Source organism: Tiliqua scincoides, chromosome 5 (genome assembly GCF_035046505.1).
Source record: "Tiliqua scincoides isolate rTilSci1 chromosome 5, rTilSci1.hap2, whole genome shotgun sequence".
Lineage (NCBI taxonomy): Eukaryota > Metazoa > Chordata > Lepidosauria > Squamata > Scincidae > Tiliqua > Tiliqua scincoides.
In genome coordinates, this window is record NC_089825.1 from 39826419 (window position 1) to 39845645 (window position 19227).

Sequence of the window (19227 nt, forward strand, 5' to 3'; positions counted from 1 at the left end):
CATATATATGTGTATATATACATATATATACACATATATATATGTGTGTATATACACATGTATATATACACACATATATATATATATGTATATACACACATATATATATACACATACCATAGTCCTTCGAGACTGAAGGTTGCCAATACATATACACATATACACACATACATATATGTGTGTATATATATATATGTGTATATATACATATATATCGGTGTAAATAGGTTTTCAATGACAAGTTCAAGCTTCTTCATGGAACTAGTTTTCAACAAATAATAAGAAATAAACGAATACATTCCTTAAAAATGAATACACTTTCTTTGGCACAAGGTAAATAAACACGTGTGTGCAGTCGAGAACTATCCTGGAGAAGTGGAAGTATTTCTCATGCTTCTAACTTACGTTTGCAAGGCTGTATTGGTGGCATTAATTAGATTTCTATCTGTAATCTTCTCCAGTATTAACAAGGCACTAGTTTCATGACCCTAACAAAACAAAACACAAAACAAAAAAGTAAGGGTACTTTATCAACCATTTTCTCTTTTAAAATTCACTTAAAATTTCAAAACTTGTCAAATTTTTCATGCATTCTTTATAATCCATGCTAACATTTTACAAGTTTATTCAGAAACAAAACCGACTTTGTTCAATGAGGCTTACTCCCAGGAAAGAGTGTACATTACTGCCCGGTTACTTGCCTAAAACTGCTAGTCTGTAATTGTTACTGTTATTACTGATGGGGCAGTGTAAGGAGTAAAGTCAGTGCCCCAGTCCCTTTACCTGCATGTTCTAATGGCTGTACTTTCTCTTTGTACCATTGCTACACTTTTCCCTTTTAGAACTGTGTCCCCCTTCCCCATTTCGCCCTCACCTGTGCCAACCCGCCTGGGCTGGTACAAACTCACCCCATTTGGGTGCCACTCCAGCTCTGTGAAGCCAGCACATATTTGTGCACTGACCTCACCTCCTCCTGAGCAGCCATAAATTTGCTTTACCACACATTTGTGACACTTTGGTGCTGGCACAAGGCGGAGCGGATAGACGTGTGCTATAAGTGATCTTGGACACAAAGTGCTGACACTAGATTGATGGAGACCCTGAGATAAAGCCCTGCACTATCTCTCCGTCTAACAGTGCAGCAGTGCCACCACTGCCAGTACAGAGATTTTAAGGGTTGGACTAGCCAGGGTCCTCTGACTTACACATCTCATCTACTATCTGACAGTTGATGCCCCCCCTTCTTGGACATGACACTATCTCAGCTTGAGATTTCTGCCTTTTAAAAAACTGGTTACTAGCCTCACAATATTGTGCACAGGAATGTAAAGAATGATAAGGTACTGCAGTCCTCCCCCACATTCAGAGGAAGAACAAGAGACACTTCCCTCTCACTGCGATCTAAATGGTACATTGCACTGCTGTTCTTGAGCTTCCTGACTCAAGCAACGAAATGATGATGAGAACAAGAGCAGCAATACATCAAAAAGCCTCAAGCTGGAAAGTGATACATACCTTGCTGCAAGCCAAATGCAGCGCTGTGTTTTTATACTTATCTTGCAAGGTCAGATCAGCTTTAGCACTGCTAACCAACACTTCTGAAAGAAATAAAGTGTATGTTAATTGAAAACATGCATGCAGTTGAAAACACAATAGACCTGAAAGGTTGCCCAACACCCAAAAAGTTATCTTTTGTAAATTTCCCTGGTGCACTATGTTCCTATGCTCTAACATCCAGGCCACTGACAGGAGCAAATTTCTCTCCAAAATCAGCTTGACTGATGTAGGGTCTTATCCTATGAGTTACATTATAAAGCTGTCCTGGTTGGCTCTTTGAGTCTGGGCTTACAGTTTCTCATTGTATCCATATTTGTTTGCCAAAAAGCAGTGGCGTCACTAGGATTCACGTCACCCAGTGCGGGAGGCCTGCGCATTACCCCATGCAGTGGGCGGGGCAACACCCCAGGTGGTGGGCGTGGTGATGTACCATTGCCCCGCCCCCACTGGCTTTTTGGCAGTACCTTTCGATAGAACACAGATATTTCAGTGTGGTTTGTTTCATTGCATTCTGCATGAAATTACACATTGATTGATATATAACATGATGGTATTATTCCTCCAAATTCTGATTTTAGTGATTTTGAAAACTTGGGGAGTCTCACACACACACACACACACACACACACACACACACACACACACACACACACACACACACACACACACACACACACACACACACACACACCGTGTCAACTTACTAATACCTTATTCTCAAACTTTTAACACCGGGACCCACTTTTTAGAATGACAATCTGGACACTACCCACCAGAAGTGATGTCATGGCCATAAGTGACATCATCAAGCAAATTAAAATAAATTATTATAAATAGTTAAATTAAAATAAAAGAAATAATTAAATAAGGGGGAGCCAGTCCTGTTCCACCAAGTGAGTTTTCTCTGTAGTCTGCCTGCAATAATACCCCCCCCCAAAAGAATCAGTGAGATCTTCAGCCCTCCCCAGTGCCCAGTTTGAAGTCCTATTTCAAGCACATCAATACAAAGACCCACCTGGCTTTAAAAAGTCTGAGAGCCCAATCCTATGCCTGTCTACTCAGAAGTAAGTCCCATTAGAGTCAATGGGGCTTACTCCCAGGAAAGTAGGGATAGAAATTCAGCCTCAGAGCCCAATTCTATGCATGTCTACTCAGAAGTAAGTCCCATTAGAGTCAGTGGGGCTTACTCCCAGGAAAGTGTGAAGAGGATTGGGCTGTGAGGGAAACTTTGCAAGTGCAAAATAGAAAACTTTCCCCTTGCCAGTTCAAACCTCTTTGTTGGTCCTTCCTAATGGGGAGGGGGGGGAGGAGAAGCTGCCTTCTGGGGCTTTTGTTGCACACCAGTTCGATTGGATCGGGACCGTTCTGGTGTCCTCACATTCCCCTTCGCCTGGCCTGACCAACAGCCAAGGCACATCTGCCTACTCGCAAGTAAACACTATGTGAGGCTGCTTCGCTTCCCATAGGGCTCCATACACTCGCAGCTGGGGGGAGGGACCTCCTCCTCAGGTGTTTTTGGGACTGCATTCATTGGATCAGGACCATTCTGACGTTGGAGTCCTCTCAGTCTGCCCTTTTGTATGGAGCAAAGTAAGGTCGCCTACTCATGAGTAAGCACGGCCACGTGGCTTCCTTTCCCTTCCCATAGAGCTGAACACACTCGCAGCTGAGAGGGTATTTTTGGGGGGCTGCATTTACTGAATTGGGACCATTCTGGTGTTGTTGGATTCCTCTCAGCCTGCCCTTTCTGAGGGACTATGGCAAATACATCTACTCGCGAGTAAACACGCTACGGCTCATTTTCACTTTCCATTGGGCTCCATGCATTTTTTCCTTCCGGTTTTTTGGTCATAACTTTTGAAGGAAAGGAGCTATCTCAACGGGGTTTTTTGCATTGTGTTCCGCTGGCCATTCCACATCCAATGGCGTATGGCATGATGCGGTAGCTCATAAAGGCGTGATTTTAGCATGTCACCCCCAGGGCGCATCGTGCGGCCCACTACTGCAAAAAGCAATACAAATATTAATGAAAAAGCTGCTGTGGTTGATCAGTTTGTTTTTCTAAGAACTCTTAGACTTGACAATGTACACAATTCTAAGCTAATAGAGCTTTTCACAGTAGCATATTTGCCAATTATGAGTTGCAAGAATAGAAAATGGAGAGCTTTCTTTTTACCAACTGTATTTGTCTGTCCATTTTCTGCAGCCATCATTAGAGGGGTCTTCCCAGAAGCATCTACAGAGTTTACTTGTGCATTATGGCCGAGTAAAAGCTGTAAGCACTCTACATGGTCTGTGAAGGCTGCTGCATGAAGGGGAGTTCTGAAGAGATAAAAAGACCACATTTTGTGAGTGCAAAGGTAGGAGAAGAAATTATAAGGCATAATACAGAAATTAATTTTGCTTGTGCTGCAATCCTGTACACCAGTGCTTCTTAAACTTTTTAGCACTGGGGCCCACTTTGGAAAACAATCTATCATGACCCACTAGACAAAAAGACACCTAGAAAGAAATAATGTTATGTATTAATAGTGAATTATTAATAATAATCAGGGTCCTGTGCTCTTGAGGCTGCTAGAGACCATACATATAGTACATGTATATAGACATTCCCTAGTCTGTACCACCAAACCTTTACAGTCATTCCAGGGTACCCAGAAGGCTGAACTGGAGAGCAAGATGTGCAGTTAGGGACTTTTGCAGTTAGGGATATCTTGGAGAGCAAGATGTGCAGTTTCAGACAAAAGGCTGAAACTGGGTTCGCATGTGATCTGTAGCAAGCCAATTACTAGAGAAAATTGGAAAATGTGACAGTTTAATTGGAGGGAGGTATGAAGATTACCTCCTACCACAAGTTAGCATTCCAGCTAACAATTTTCTTCTGAAAACCAGGCAAGGATGCTTGCAAAGTTTTTTGTTTTTTTTAATGTTTCAAAAACTTCTTGCAACCTACCAAAAATAAGTCCACCCACTCATGGGTCCCAATCCATAGTCTAGGAAACACTGCTATACACACTTTCCTGGGAGCAAGTTGCACTGAACGCAATAGGACTTCTGAGAAGACATGCATAGAACTCCACTGCTAGAATCATAATCCATATAATACAGGTTTGAGTAGCACCAACTCTATTCCTACTTGGACAGATAGTCCCAAGAGAGTGGGGCAGGTGGCAAGATGAAGAAAGGATCTACTTCTTGGATATTATCCTGCAGAGGTCTAGAGGGCTCCATTTTCTTACTATGCTATGTTTATGTGATACCTCTGGATTAGATCATCCATGGCTTTGCAGTTATATACAGTTAACATAGTTCTATTTCCTTTCTCATTTGCCTGCAAAAGAAATAGTTTTGTTTCTTAAAATTAATGTCTCAAAATTCTAGTTCACTGGATTAAGGGTTAACACGTAGTCTAGTCTTATTTATGTTTAATTAAACCTCCATGGTTAATGGAGGATTTAACAAAGCTAACTTCCATGCACTTATGAATGAGATCTTAAGCTTGAGAAGATGGAAGGAAGGATAGCTGATTGTCCCTTGCACCCAAGCAGGGATGGTGTGTTGGACTAGTCTTTTTATATAAAGCCATCAATGCTTTACATAGAGTAAAAAAAATGACAATTACTGCCTCAAGGAGTTTACAATCTAGAAACTAACACAAGGATGACCACAGAGGGACAAAAGGGAATGGAAGCAAAGGGAATGGAAGCAGAATTAAAAAGGGAAAGCACACAAAATTATTAGTGTCATTCGGTTATAAGAGAGAATGGGGACTAAGGCATGATGCTAAAGGCTTCCTGGAAAAGGTAGGTTCCAGAGGAGATATTCAAACTTCCTGATCTGCAGTGCAATGTCTCAGTCACTCAACTACATCAGCTTTCATAGTCCTTGACAGTGCTGCCCCTTCACTAGAGCTTAAACATTTCATTACCTTGTACCTTGTCTTAACCACGATTTAGAATGCTCATTACCAACTAGGCCCCTACCTTTTTAAAATTTTCGAATTAAACTAATGGAAATGTAGCAATCATTACCCATGCTTCTGAAAAGTTAAGAAACATATCCATGGTCAAGAATGCACTACAGCAATGAGCTTTATGTTCATTGTTCTTGAAGACTGTTTGGAGACTTGAGGTGGTACACACTGTAACAGCCCATATTTTGATTGCAGTAAGATTCATGGAGAGGAGTTTAAGCTACAATGTTGGTAATCACCTAGGCACAATTAAAACTGTTCACTTTGGGCTCTAGAACTTAAAAGTTGAGGCCTGTATAATTTTAGCTAGTAGCTCTCACTTTCTGCTAGCTGAGGTCTTCCAAATAACTCCTGCTACAAGGACAATCTTAGGGCTTCATTAACAACCACTACACAGGACAGGACCTTCTCAGCTGTGGCTAAAAAAATGTATTAATGTTTGAATGCACATTGATTTTATATTAGAACAAGTAGAATCTAAAATAAAGAGTACATTTCTTTCAAAAAAAATTTCCAGCCTTACCTTCCTTTTGTATCTGTTGAATTTACAATGCCAGTACCCAGAGTATCAATTAGCATTTCAGCAGCACCCTCGTTATCATTTATCCTAACAAAAGGGAATTTAAAATTACTTCCAGAATAACTGAATTTTGTTAAATGTTTAATAAAATCTACTGAATAGTATAAGTTGCTTACACAGCACAATGCAAGGGACTAAAAGAATTTCCTTCAATTTTCTGGAAAGCGTCCTGCTCCAAAAGAAGTTCCACACAACTGTCATGACCTAAAAAGGTTTTAAATGTCATAACAAAACATAAATCAGAATTCTACATTCCCAATCAGCACTTATGGATATAATTCCCTATAATCTCCAGTCTTATAATGTGTCACCTGTTCAAAAACTGAAGTGTAATAATGATCAGAAAATTATAGCTGTGCGTATTTTTTGTTAAATTTTGAAGGGGGATATTGATGGTGATCACACAGCTGCTACAGTAATTATGAAACAAGGGGGTACAAGAAAGGGACTTGAATTAACCGACCCTTTATTGACTGAAAAGCTGAATGTGGTACATGTTCCTAATATTGGAACATTATATGTGAACCGATATTCATCTACTCTTTTCCTATGTTTTTAATAACCAATTGTCTGGCTGTATAACTGTTTGCTTCCTAGTGCATTTTTTTTTGTTCTGAGACTACTTACCTACAAACTTGCCAAGATTCTTTTTTTTGCACATGCAAATTTAGAATTTAGCAGGTCACCATTTCTCTCTGACAGGAATCCTTCAACAGCTTATTACTTTGTTAGCTTCTCTGATCAATAGGGTCTACAAGTTTGCAGATAGGATGAGTTTGGGAGGTGTGAGGCGTTCAAGCTGATCAAGTAAGATCCTGTGCCAAACTAGTTCTTCATCCTCCTAAAACAGTTATTTCAGAAACACCACTGCTCCACTTACCATTGTAACAGGCCCAGTGCAATGATGTGTACCCATGATTGTCTGTCAGGGCAGGTACTGCATCCCCAGGTGCTATTGACTGTAAGAGGGCTCCTAGAACCCCAATATGGCCACATGCAGCGGATAAATGTATAGGTGTTCGTCCTCTGCAATCTCGTAGTGTGGACTTTGCACCATGCTGAAGCAGTGCTTCTACACACTCTTCATGTCCAGTAACTGCCTGAAATATAACAGAGCATACATTGTGTAAATTGTGACGTAAATAAATAGAGAAGGAAAATAAGTTGTTATCCTCTAAGTATGTGATCCTTAAACAGCTTCACAATGATATTAGGACAGTTAGTTTTCACCAACTACATGAGCAGAGCTAGCCCTATGAGCAGAGTTACTGTTTGTTAAAGGCAGCTAAACCTATCAGGCATGTAGACTGAAATTTCTGTAATTTTCCCTGGAAGTTAATGCTATTTGCTGAAGTTGATGCAAATATGTATTTCTCTTTACCTAACTTCACCAAAAAAGGGGGGTGAGCAACCGCTTCTCTTACCCCTCTGTGTAATGCTGTTCTTCCCCATTTATCTTTGGCATCTACATTTGCGCCTTTGTTAAGCAGTGAGTAGACACAATCTGTGTGCCCATTGAGAACAGACAGCATCAGAGGAGTCCTAGAAAAGAAAGGTTAAATCAGAACACGTAGGTTCCACATTAATAATCTCATAAACACAATCACATGGCAAGATAGGCAGCTAGGAAGCATTCACCACCCCCAGGGCTCCCTCTATTTTCTCCTTATCTGACAGAGCTCCCATTGTGGTGCCTCTCCACATCCTCTTTTCTTCATGAGGGCCCTCTACAAATAGAGACATTCCACATCCTTCCTTAGGAAGTCCTCATGTGGAAGGAAGTGGAAAGTCTCCAATCCTAGAGGCCCTTGTGAAGGAATGTAGGAGGGTTTGGAGGGACCACAGAGGAAACCCTGTCAGGTAAGCAAAGGAGGGGGATCAAAGTTGGGTGGGTAGATTACTTAACTGGTGTTAAGCAACCCACTCACTTAACTGGGATCTCCACCAGCAATGGAGATACCGGTTAACGAAGTTTGCCGCTTACCTAAACATCGGATAAGTTACTGTATTGTGAGTAATAAATTCAAAAACGTTTGAATAAAAATTATTCATAATGAATAAGTAATAAAACTGCTTGCTTTTTATTTAAGCAAAAGAGTTAGTAATAGGCAACGTCCATTATTTAGGTGCAAAGGAAGATTTAATCCATTATCACAGGCATTTTCTATAATTCTGCATGGGAGAACTGGATGATCCTACTAGTCAAAAATGCAAGGATTTGTAAAGGATCATGAAGCATTGTCAGGGGGTGTCTCCCTATCTTAGGGCTATGGTAGCACTATCCCATCCTCTCACAGTAGTATGAATAATGGAAGGAGAGAAGAACCGAATGTTGCTGCAGTAGAAATAGTGAAGAAATTATCTATTTGCTTAAAAACAAGAAGAAATGATGATGTGGAAAAAAGCCATCACTATGGGTCAGATGCAGTAGTCTTCATCTGGTTTTTAAAATAAGTCTTCACTGACTTTGCTATACAGGTGTGCCCCCTTATTCAGAGGATTCTGATCTGGAACCTCCAGAGGATATGGGCGAATACCCGTCCTCACGGTCCCAGGGGGCCACCTCTTGCCTCTGGGGATGTCCATCCCTCGCTTCTGCTGGAGGGCTTCCCTGGGCCTCCCAATGCCTATAAGGCATTAAAAATGTCACTTCCAGTTTCATGGAGAAACCAGAAGTAACATTTTTTAACCCACAGTCTGAGCTCAGCAGAGGCCGGGGATGGATGTCCTCCGCTTCTGCTGAGCTCAGAGGCCCCTCCAGAGGCGAGGGGAGCAGAGCAACCCTGGCCTCTGCAAAGGGTGCATGTGGGGAGGGGGGGTGTGCGCTGTGGGGGCCGCAGACCCAACCCAAATATAAGTGGATCTGTGGATACGGGAGCCATGGATATGGCCCTCCTGTATTCAGTTGCAATGTTTAACTCTGTATCTAGAGGATAAGTGGTGATACGTAGCTTTAAAGTGGAAGGTTTTTGAATGACTTTTTAAATGCATGAGTTTGAAGCGTTTTTACTAAATGGCAAAAATCCATAAAAAACTGATCAAGTTGGGATATACAGGATATACTAGCCTAGCCGAAGCTGGTACACTTTAAGAGACAAAAAGTTGGAAACATACTGTCCATTTCCATCTTGAATATCCACAGCATTCTGGGGTTCTGCATTTCCTATCAACAGCCGCAAACATTCTGAATGACCATTAGTTGCTGAAAAATATTAACAAAACAAAACAAATTAGAATGATTATAATCACTATTCATTGGGTAATAATAGCGAAAGGATTCTAACAACCTTTTGGTAATAAATGTGTACGGTCAGTCAGAGCCTGTCTCCTGATCCTCAAGTCACATGGGACGCGACTATCTCCACTTTTTAGAGGCACCAGCCACAAACCTTTCTCCACATCATTGAATAGCTGTTAAAAGCTTTGATACTAAATTGCTTCATACCCAGTTCAGAAGCATATTAAGGCAGAAGATAATTTGACATCTGTTTGACATATTATTTTATCCTGTTCTCAGGGTGGGAAACCAATCTCTACAGGTTGGTACAATAAGGCAAACAGCTTTCCCATGTACTTTTTAAGACAGAGGTAGTAAATAGGAGACAGATAAGAAATCATGAAAAATCAGATATGGATAGAACGTACTGCTTACATTTTAGGGCTGAAAGACAGAAATTCTATATTTCTCTAGCAGGTTTCTCTTGCAGCCTATATTTAATTTTCCCCAATTGTGAGGCTCATCAGATTATTAAATTCAGATTTCCTAACATACTTATCCTTAATCTACCTCCTCAATTATTCCCACTGCAGACACTAATCACACTCACTCACAAAAAGCAATCACAAGGAATAATTCAGCAGAATGAACCAGCCCCCAAGTATCGTTATAGGAGTCAGACTAATCCTAAATAAGAAGATAAATATAGTGGCATTATTACTTTAATAAAATGAAGGAAATGTGAAGCCTAAGTATAAACGACAAGGGGACATCGGTTCACTGCAGGCCTCTTCTATTCTCACCTCCTATTTACAGTTATATACAGGACTGTGTGGAAGCGCAATTTGCTGCAGATCTCATAACAGCAGCAGTGGGGGTATCAGGAACACCAGGGTGTGGCTCTGTCCCCAGTATCTCTCTTGACTGCTCCACCATATGGAGACAAATTAATGCCTTTGAATATATTGCTATATTTTAAATGACTTTGGACACCATTTTATGAAAAGCTATTTTCTTAAAAATACAAACATACCCAGAAGCTACTCATGCCTCATGATACAAATGCCCTTTCAGCCTAGCACAATGATTTTCAACCTTTTTCATCTCATGGCACACTGTCAAGGCACTAAAATTGTCATTTTTTCAACACTGCCAAGGCATACCCCACTGACTGCAGAGGCTCCCATCACTCAGTGCCCTACTAACAAATAGTCTTCCCCCAAACTCCCGCAGCACACCTGCAGACCATCTGCGGCACACTAGTGCGCCATGGCAAAAGTGGTTGAAAATGGCTGGCCTAGCAAGATACTATGCTAGTCTTCTCTTTAACTTGTGTAGCTGCCATTGGCAACCTTGAAGTTGTGAGTAGTGGTTACAGAGCTTGGGTCTTTTTTCCCCTTTTAACTCTTCTTCGCTGCACCTGTGCAGATAGTTGCAGCTTTACCAGCACCTGAAGTGCTACTAGCATTCTTGGTGGCTCCCTCCTGCTGATTGCCATTTTTTTCCTCCTTTAGAATCCGCCAAGAAATTACACTACAGAGAATTGTAAAGGGAACAAAAGTGGCAGCCAGCGAGAGCCAGCTGCCAGAAACGGTCTCAGCATTTCAGGCTTTGATTACACCATCACTGCCTACTAAGGTGCAGCAAAAGAAAAAGGAGCCTCATTACTGCCCACCAACAAGGTTAACAATTTGCTGCCACCCACCACACACCTCCCTCCCCCATAGGCAACAAAGAAGTTTTATGAGCAAATTATCTTGGGCAGCTTATTCACAAGACTGGACTATCTATTATTTCATGTTACCAGCGCAGAGCTACCTCTAGATCCAAACCTCAAGGAAGTTCAAGTGTACAGTTATGAAGCAGTAAAAAGATACAGTCAAAACAAAAAATGTAAATCCAATTAAAATAACCAGAAAAAAAATACTTGAAAGCAGTTTTAAAACTGTCTATCTAAGAAAAGGCAATAGAATCAGTAACCTGTCCTATATAATTTGTCTTGATTATCTCTTCTACCATTATATAAGTAAGCATTAAAAGGACTTACCAGCAGCATGAATTGGTGTTCTCTTAACAATGTAGTCTTTTACCAAGATAGATGCTCCCTGATTAATGAGTACATCCACACATTCAACGTGTCCCTTAAAAGCTGCAAGATCTAAAGGCGTTCTTCCATTATTGTTCCGGACATCAAGATCCAACAAAGACTGCACTAACACTTCCAGCGCTTGATGGTGTCCATGGTAGGCCTGAAAAAGTCAACATTTTCAATTGAGTTAGAATTTCATTAATCAATTTAAAAAAAAATCTGAGGTGAGGTGAAGCCAAATTTTACAAAGCTTGTGAACATTTTACAAAGATATCTTGCAATTGATCTTGCAGTTCAACTTACAAGCAAGAGTAAATAATGATTGACCTGTAAATGAACTCAAAAGCATGAGTCAAAGCTATGTCAAATCAACCGGAAAAGTGTGCGCGCATACTTTAAAACAGGCCAATAATCAATATTTGGTGAACTGAGTACTTACAGCTAAGTGCAATGGACTAATTGGTGCCCTGTTGTCTGAATCATTCAGCATGTCAGTTCCTGATGTTTCCATTAGCTAAGCAAAAAAATAAATACAACTTATTGTATTATCAAATATAAGACAAGTACACTAAGCTATGAATTGGCTGAGCTATCACTCCTTCAGATGCAAGTACAGGAGAGTCCTTGTAGCCACAGATCCCGTATCCACAGATTCACTTATCTGTGGATCGGGTTCGTGGGGCCTCCCTGCACATGCCCCCTGGTGGTAGGGAGAGTTCTGTCCCTTCACCTCCAGAGAGCCCTGAGCCCAGAAAAAGCCATGGACATCCATTTGCAATCTCTGCCAGGCTCAGACGCAGCCACAGAGGCAAAAAACAGTCACTTCTGGTTTTTTTGTAAAACGAAAAGTGACTTTTTCACCTCTATGGCTCAGTCTGAGCCCAGCAGAGGTCAAGGGTCACGGATTTCCATCTGCAGCCTCTGCTGGGCTCAGAGGACCCTCCAGATGCAAGGGGTGTGAAGCTCCCCTCACCTCCAGAGGGTGGAGATAGGTATCCATCTCATATCCACTGATTCAGGTATCCGTGGGGGTGTGTGTTCTGGAATGGAAACCCCCCCAAGAATACAAGGACATGCCTGTGTCAAAGTGTGTTCTTTTTAAACTGGTATAATAAATATTTTTGTATTTTAAAAGCCGAGATTGCTTTTTCCTTTTGTGTATTTTGACAGGCATATCTGACTATACTGGAAACATTTCAACTACAAATGGGGCCTCTATCCATGGATTTGTCTCACTGTGGATGCCGAACACCCAGATCACCCCCTGCAAACTTCCCAGAAATGACTGGAACCTTGTTCTGGTCACATCTGGGAGGTTTTCTGAGGTTCAGAGGTGCCACGTGCAATGGCAGAAACCCAGCTGGAGTGGTGTTTTTTTTTTTTTTTTAACAACCTCCAATTTTTGGTGAAAACCAGAATTTGTTAACAGCAGGGCTTTTTTTCTAATGGAACGCAGGGGGACGGCATTCTGGTGCCTTTTTGCAGGGGCCCCTCCCCTTTGGAGGCATTCCAGGAGGGGGGGAGCAAAACAGAGGCATTCGCTGGATGGGTGCTGGGGAGTGCAGGGTGGGTGGGCGCCTGGCCCCTGCCTGACTGCACAACGATCCCCTCCTGCCCCCATCTCCAAGCTCTCGCCTGAGCCCAGCCCGCCTCCCCTCCCCCTGCGCTCTGCTTCCCCGCGCAGCTTCCAAGCCGGTGGAGGGCACAGGGGACACAAGCCGATGCAGAGGAGGAGGGCGGACAGCCAGCCAGCCAGCCAGCCAGGGAGACGGGCTGCGGCACCCATGGAATGCACAGGTACTGGCTTGGCGGAGGAGGAGGGGAAGGAAGCTGGCTGGTGCAGCCCCCGTGCCAATCTGCAGCACGAGCCTAGGTGTGTCTACTCAGAAGTAAGTCTCATTGTGCTCAATGGGGCTTGCTCCTGGGAAAGGGTGCATAGCCTTGCAGCCTGAGAGCCCAAGCCTATGCATGTCTACTCAGAAGTAAGTTCCATTTTGTTCAATGGGGCTTACTCCCGGGAAAGTGTCATAGCCTTGCAGCCTGAGTAGACAGGCAGAGGAGGGGCTCTGAGGCTGCAGTCCTCTCCACACTTTCCTGGGAGGAAGCCCCACTGCCTCTAGTGGGACTGACTTCTGAGGAGACAGGCAGAGGATGGGCTCTGAGGTTGCAGTCCTCTCCACACTTTCCTGGGAGGAAGCCCCACTGCCTCTAATGGGACTGACTTCTGAGCAGACAGGCACAGGATTGGACTCTAAGGCTGCCATCCTATCCACAGTAAGCCCCATTCACTAAAGTGGACTTCTGAGTAGACATGCATAGGATTGGGCTCTTAGGCTGCAATCCTAGGCACTTTCCTGGGAGTAAGCTCCATTGACTAGAATGAGACTTACTTCAGAGTAGACATACCTAGGATTGGGCTCTTAATCCTGGCAGAGATATATATCTGCACCCATTTTCACATGCTAAGGGCAAGTAAAAAGGGATTCTAAGTGTGTACAATGTGCTGACCAGCCTTGCCAGAGATCCTCCTCTTCCTTCCCCCACAAGCATGCCCTCTGCCAGCCAGCGTTTGCAGCTCCTCTCCAGCAATGCACAGCAGCTGCTCAGGGCAGCAGAGAACATACAATTGCATGCCAAGTGCCTTCCCAAAGACACAGAGTATTCTGATACTTGAATTAAAACAAATTAGTCGCTTGTTTGCAAACGTAGCTGTTTCTATGTGCACCTAAGGACCCCTCTCGTGTAAGAATTCCTTTTTTGTTCTTACTCCCACAGTTGCTTAGAGTAATTTTCCTACATGGAACTCATGTAAGCCATTTTCCGGAATCCATTCACTGCTTCCTCCCCTCGAAGTAGTGCCACACTATACACTACACGCTACAAGTGCACCTGTACAGTATTTTTCCCCATGTGTAGAAAAAGTAGCTAGGGGGAAGGGGATGTGGAGATTGACAGCCCAATCCTATGCATGTCTACTCAGAAGTAAGTTCATCTTTAGGGGGAAGCACATAAAAATATTTTATTTCTCCAATAAAAAATGGTCTAAAAATAGTAAATAAATAAAAGATTAACAAGTTGTGAGTTCCTGCACCTTTTTTTTTTTTTTTTTTACACAAAAAAAAGCACTGGTTAACAGAATGCTGTAGGTGGGTTTCTGAGCCTTAGAGAGACTGTGTGCAAGGCTCAGAATGGCTCTGGCCATGTTTGGAACAAAAGGTGGGCTCTGAAAACTGAATTTCATTATCCCTGGTCTTCTGAATCTACCAGGGGTCCAGGACGGAACTCTCACAGATAAAGAGGCTCCACCTGTAACTTTAAAAAAAAACAAAACTCCACTAAATCTACTTATTACCCAATAGGAAAAGAATGCATGAGAAACAAGGAGGATGAGAGACGGATGGATGATATTAAGAAATCAAACTGTATTAAAAGTAGTAAGAACCCTATAGGAAAAAGAATGAGTTAAATAAAAAGCATTTGGGATTCCTTCAAATGTTCTGGGCATACAGCAACAGAAACATTCCTGACAATATGAAAACAAGCTGAACTTCTCCAGGTTTCTAATTGTTTTCAAAAGAAACTAATTAGCTGACCCATAAATTTTAAACAAAGTCACGATCTCAATTAGCCAAGCATCTATTGGATTACCAGTGTAGCTACTCACATGGCTAACAAACATGTTTTTCAAATAGTATTACTAGTTTATAAAACATTCTAAATATTGTTTAAACATTATCAAAACAAAAGATTTATACTTACAACATCTAGAGGTGTTTCACTGGCAATCTGCAATAAAACCCACACTTTCAAGTTAAATGTTGCTTTAAAAATTGAAACACACAACAAAAATAGGATACAATACACTTCACATAGTGGCCAAGATCTAAAGGGCAAAATTCTTTCTGTGTGCTCAAGGGGCTGTTTGTTTTTCAAATGACATAGCATGAGAAACCCCTTTTAAAAACTGAGCAAAACATTCAAGAGCATTTTGTGTTATGATACAAAGGCCTGTAATTTACAATTTTAAAAAATTCCAGTGAGTTTTTGATCCTCTGGATCAATTCCTTAAATTTACAAGTGCGCCACTCTCAGCCAGTGTTTCTCAGCATTTGTCATCTGCCATACCACTTCATATGGTCCACCTATTCGAAGTACCACCGGATATAATTGGTGATGATGACATCATTGCAAGTTACTTCTGGGTTGGGAGGCAAATGCGACACGAACAATACCAGTAAGAGGCTCAGGGTAGACAGGAGGGCTTTTTTTGTGCATGGAAAAGCATGCTTTGGAGTTCTGTCCATGGAGCCAAGCCTCCTACTGCTATCTGTGGTGTCACGTTTCTGGTCTCGCTGCTGGGCGGCAGATATCCAGGGGTCCTGCAAGAATCACCAGATACCACTTCAGGTACCACTGGTAGTACCAGTATCACTGGTTGAGAAACACTGCTCTAGGCAACTACCTGCTCTATTATTTGCAATGAACACTAATTTTTTTTTAAAAATAACACTTTCCCTGTATGTATACTCTAACATAAAAACAGAATCAACTTATTTACTGCTTTACTATTTACTATCTTTCAGAGCAAATTCTCTTACCAATTCAAGGCATAATCGATGACCATAAGCAGCAGAATAATGAACCGCATTGTATCCTTGTTTGTCTCGAATCCCTGGATTTGCATCATTTCTTAATAGGTATTCCAGGCACCTATACAAAAAAAATAGCGTATTTAATTTTTCAATAATGCATTGGAGTGGGAAGCCCTGAAGCCAGCCCCTTCCAGGTCTTTTCCCCACACAGGAGATTATGGTCTTAAAGCTGAGAGTGTTGCTTTGATTCTTCATCTAATGCTAGAAACACATGCACAGGATATTTCTGCATTCTTTTGGAAAAGGAGAAAGACAGAAAAGAGACATGCAACAGTCACTTTTGTCTGCTTTTCTATAAACCAGTGGTTCTCAAATTTTTCAGTCTCCAGAACCCTTTTCTAAAAAGGAGTCTTGAGGAATCCCACCGACTCATGCTCAGAGTCTTGGGGAGCCCCAAAGCACCAAGCTCAATGTTGGGTACATTGAGCCAGAAAAAGTGGGGAATGGAATAGGAGAGCCAAGAACAGAGGAAGGACAAAAAAGCAAACTGGGCAGGGTGCAGATGGGGCCACTTATGGTGTATGTTCATCTTATGCAAGGACATAAGCTAAACATATACGGTAATGCTTTCGCTGCACTAGGTAAATAATTTTTTTCCATTTAAAAAATTAGAAAAACTGATTCAACAAATATGTATCTTTGACAAACAGTATCAGCTGGTTTGGAAAGGGATGTTGCTAAAACTTCACATAATTCTGTGTGTTTATGGAGAGAGTACTTTCTAATGCCTGTTACTTTGACTTTCAGGCAGAATCATAAGGGGTAACACACTGCAATATATGTTGGCTATTATGAACAATATTACCCTTCAATATTCTCAAGCCCACATATCAAGAGATCATCAACTGTGACTGAACTGAAGTAACCAGCAATAACTATATACTTACAAGCCCGTCAAATACTATTTATGATAAACTTTTCAATATATACAAGTCTTAAGTATTTGCTCAAATAGAAAGTATCAAAAATCTGAAAACCTGTTGGTGTTCCTTGAAACAACTATATTTCTACTGAACTTAAATAATATTACAGGCTGCATTCCCCCCAAGGGAATTCCCCCCAAGTACCGTACTTGCTTTTTACAGCAGCAACTTCTGACATTCAGTAATTACGTCATATATTATCACTAACTTCCAGTTCAGCAGAGCTGTGAAGAGCTTGGCATCAAGCTGTAGGGCTACATAGCTTATCAAGAATGCTAATTACACGGTATTACTAGTGTTATACCAGAACTATGCAAAATTATGTGTGTTGATCATGCAATACTAACAAACATTTAATGGATTTATTCTAAATAATTGTATTATTGACATTTAACAATTGTACTCTCTCAGAAGGACCTCAAAACCAAGTACAAATCTTTAAAATACTGTAATGAGTTAATAAAATTCCTGTGCAAATGCATACCTATGAAATATAAATACAAAAATTAGAATCCACATAGCTTATTTTTTCAGAAAAAGATTCTCTAGGTAAAAGGAAAAGAAACACCAAGGGAAGATTGCCTCCCAACTTATATGTTAATAGATTCACAGCTCTGTCTCTTAGCTGAGGGAAGTGGGAATTACCTCCCCTCAGAACAACTGCACTGAAGAAAATGCATAGCTTAAGTACTCTATCACTATTAATTTTGTTCATAACAAAAATAAAATATTGCATTAATTGGATCTCAATCAGGGGTACATTTCTACGAAGCAATTAGAAAATAATTTTTCTGCCAGGTTGATCAGTCATTTTTTTCCTGTAACATATTTTAAAATAGAATTTCACAAACATACTGGCATTGTTTACTAGGTTGTCACAGCAAAAGCATTACTGAAGAAGTATGAATTACCAATTTATGTGGGATTATTTAAAATTTATAGATTGCTTTTCCAGAAGCTCGACACCATGTACAACATAACAAACCAATAAACAGCAAAAAACATAAAATACTGGTCAACATATGTTGCTTTACTGTTGCCGTAGACCGTCTCCTTGAACATATCACAACATGCTCTTTTTAAAAAAGAAAAAAGAAAAAAAGCAACATGTCCAATCAAGAAATATGTTTTAGCTGTCTATCCAAAAATAATTTTAAAAGATATACAATGAATTGGATAATTCTGTATAAGCCATCTGGTATCACTGCATTTTTTTTTAATATTAAGTATTCTACAAACAGTGTTATACTTACTTTCCATCAGTGTCTGATGCAGCTGCATAGTGCAGTGGTGTACAACCCCTTTCATCAAGGTCATTTACACTAGCTCCAGAACCCACAAGGGCAAACAGGCACTGGTAATTACAGTTGGCAGCAGCATAATGGAGTGGAGTTCTGTGGTGCATTTAAAAAGAAATAGCACATAATAACAAGACGGTCTCTTACACAAACACCTAGCAAAGGCACTGAAAAACATTTCTCTCTCAAATCACTTTTCCATAACTGTGGATCTCAGCCTGTCTTCTAAATACTGGAAGATAATGGCAGTGAGGGCACAATTTGGCCACTTCAAGTTGACACTTGATTTACTAACAAATGTCATAAATTTTGTTACACAAATAAGAAAACTTACACTGAACATTTACTAATTTACTAAGTGTTGGCCTTTACCAGTAAAAGATGCAAGCAAAGACAAAATTTGGTCATCAGACAGTGGCATTTTGCTGACTTTTAAAATTTACTAGTACATAAATATCATGGAGCTATCCCAGTAGTAATTCCAACAATGTTAAGAATGCTCACATCATTTATTTCTTGTACCAGCACTCAGACCATTGTTTTTCTGCAGTATTAAGGTTCTTCATGAGAAAGAACAATGGAGTTGACTTCTGATGGTAAACTATGCAATTATTTCATTATAATCATACAAATATGTAAAGGATGCATTTTACCTTCCAAATTTATCCTTTTTGTTGAAGTCTGCACCTGTGTTCAGCAGCAGATTTAGGCACTCCAAATTTCTGAAAATGTAAGTGGATAGCTGATTATATTAGCTTAAAATAATGACATGCCTTATGTATCAGAAATGCTTTACACATATTGAATAATATTTAAGTTATAGCAAAACAACTTGCCATATCTTCTTGATAAACTACACATTCTAAAACATCCTTCTCAAACAGCATTCCCATGTGGTATCTGCAGTCCTCTAATGAAATCAAATCTAGGATTACAAT

At 40.8% G+C, this 19227-nt stretch overlaps 1 protein-coding gene across 5 annotated transcripts in view; it reads right to left on the reverse strand.

Moving 5' to 3' along the window:
* The window catches only part of ANKRD28 (ankyrin repeat domain 28), a 116262-nt gene that overhangs the window by 5173 nt on the left and 91862 nt on the right, over positions 1 to 19227 (reverse strand). For 4 of the 5 annotated variants that reach the window (XM_066628100.1, XM_066628097.1, XM_066628095.1 and 1 more), the window contains 14 exons: positions 18943 to 19011; positions 18245 to 18385; positions 16015 to 16126; positions 15176 to 15202; positions 11856 to 11930; positions 11375 to 11576; positions 9225 to 9312; positions 7535 to 7652; positions 6991 to 7210; positions 6227 to 6314; positions 6054 to 6137; positions 3734 to 3879; positions 1516 to 1598; positions 406 to 488 (listed from right to left, as the gene is read on the reverse strand). In XM_066628100.1, the coding sequence (XP_066484197.1) occupies positions 406 to 488; positions 1516 to 1598; positions 3734 to 3879; positions 6054 to 6137; positions 6227 to 6314; positions 6991 to 7210; positions 7535 to 7652; positions 9225 to 9312; positions 11375 to 11576; positions 11856 to 11930; positions 15176 to 15202; positions 16015 to 16126; positions 18245 to 18385; positions 18943 to 19011 (1536 nt within the window). Of the gene's footprint in view, positions 1 to 405; positions 489 to 1515; positions 1599 to 3733; positions 3880 to 6053; positions 6138 to 6226; positions 6315 to 6990; positions 7211 to 7534; positions 7653 to 9224; positions 9313 to 11374; positions 11577 to 11855; positions 11931 to 15175; positions 15203 to 16014; positions 16127 to 18244; positions 18386 to 18942; positions 19012 to 19227 lie in introns of those variants that run through there. The other variant, XR_010794530.1, reaches the window with a different exon arrangement.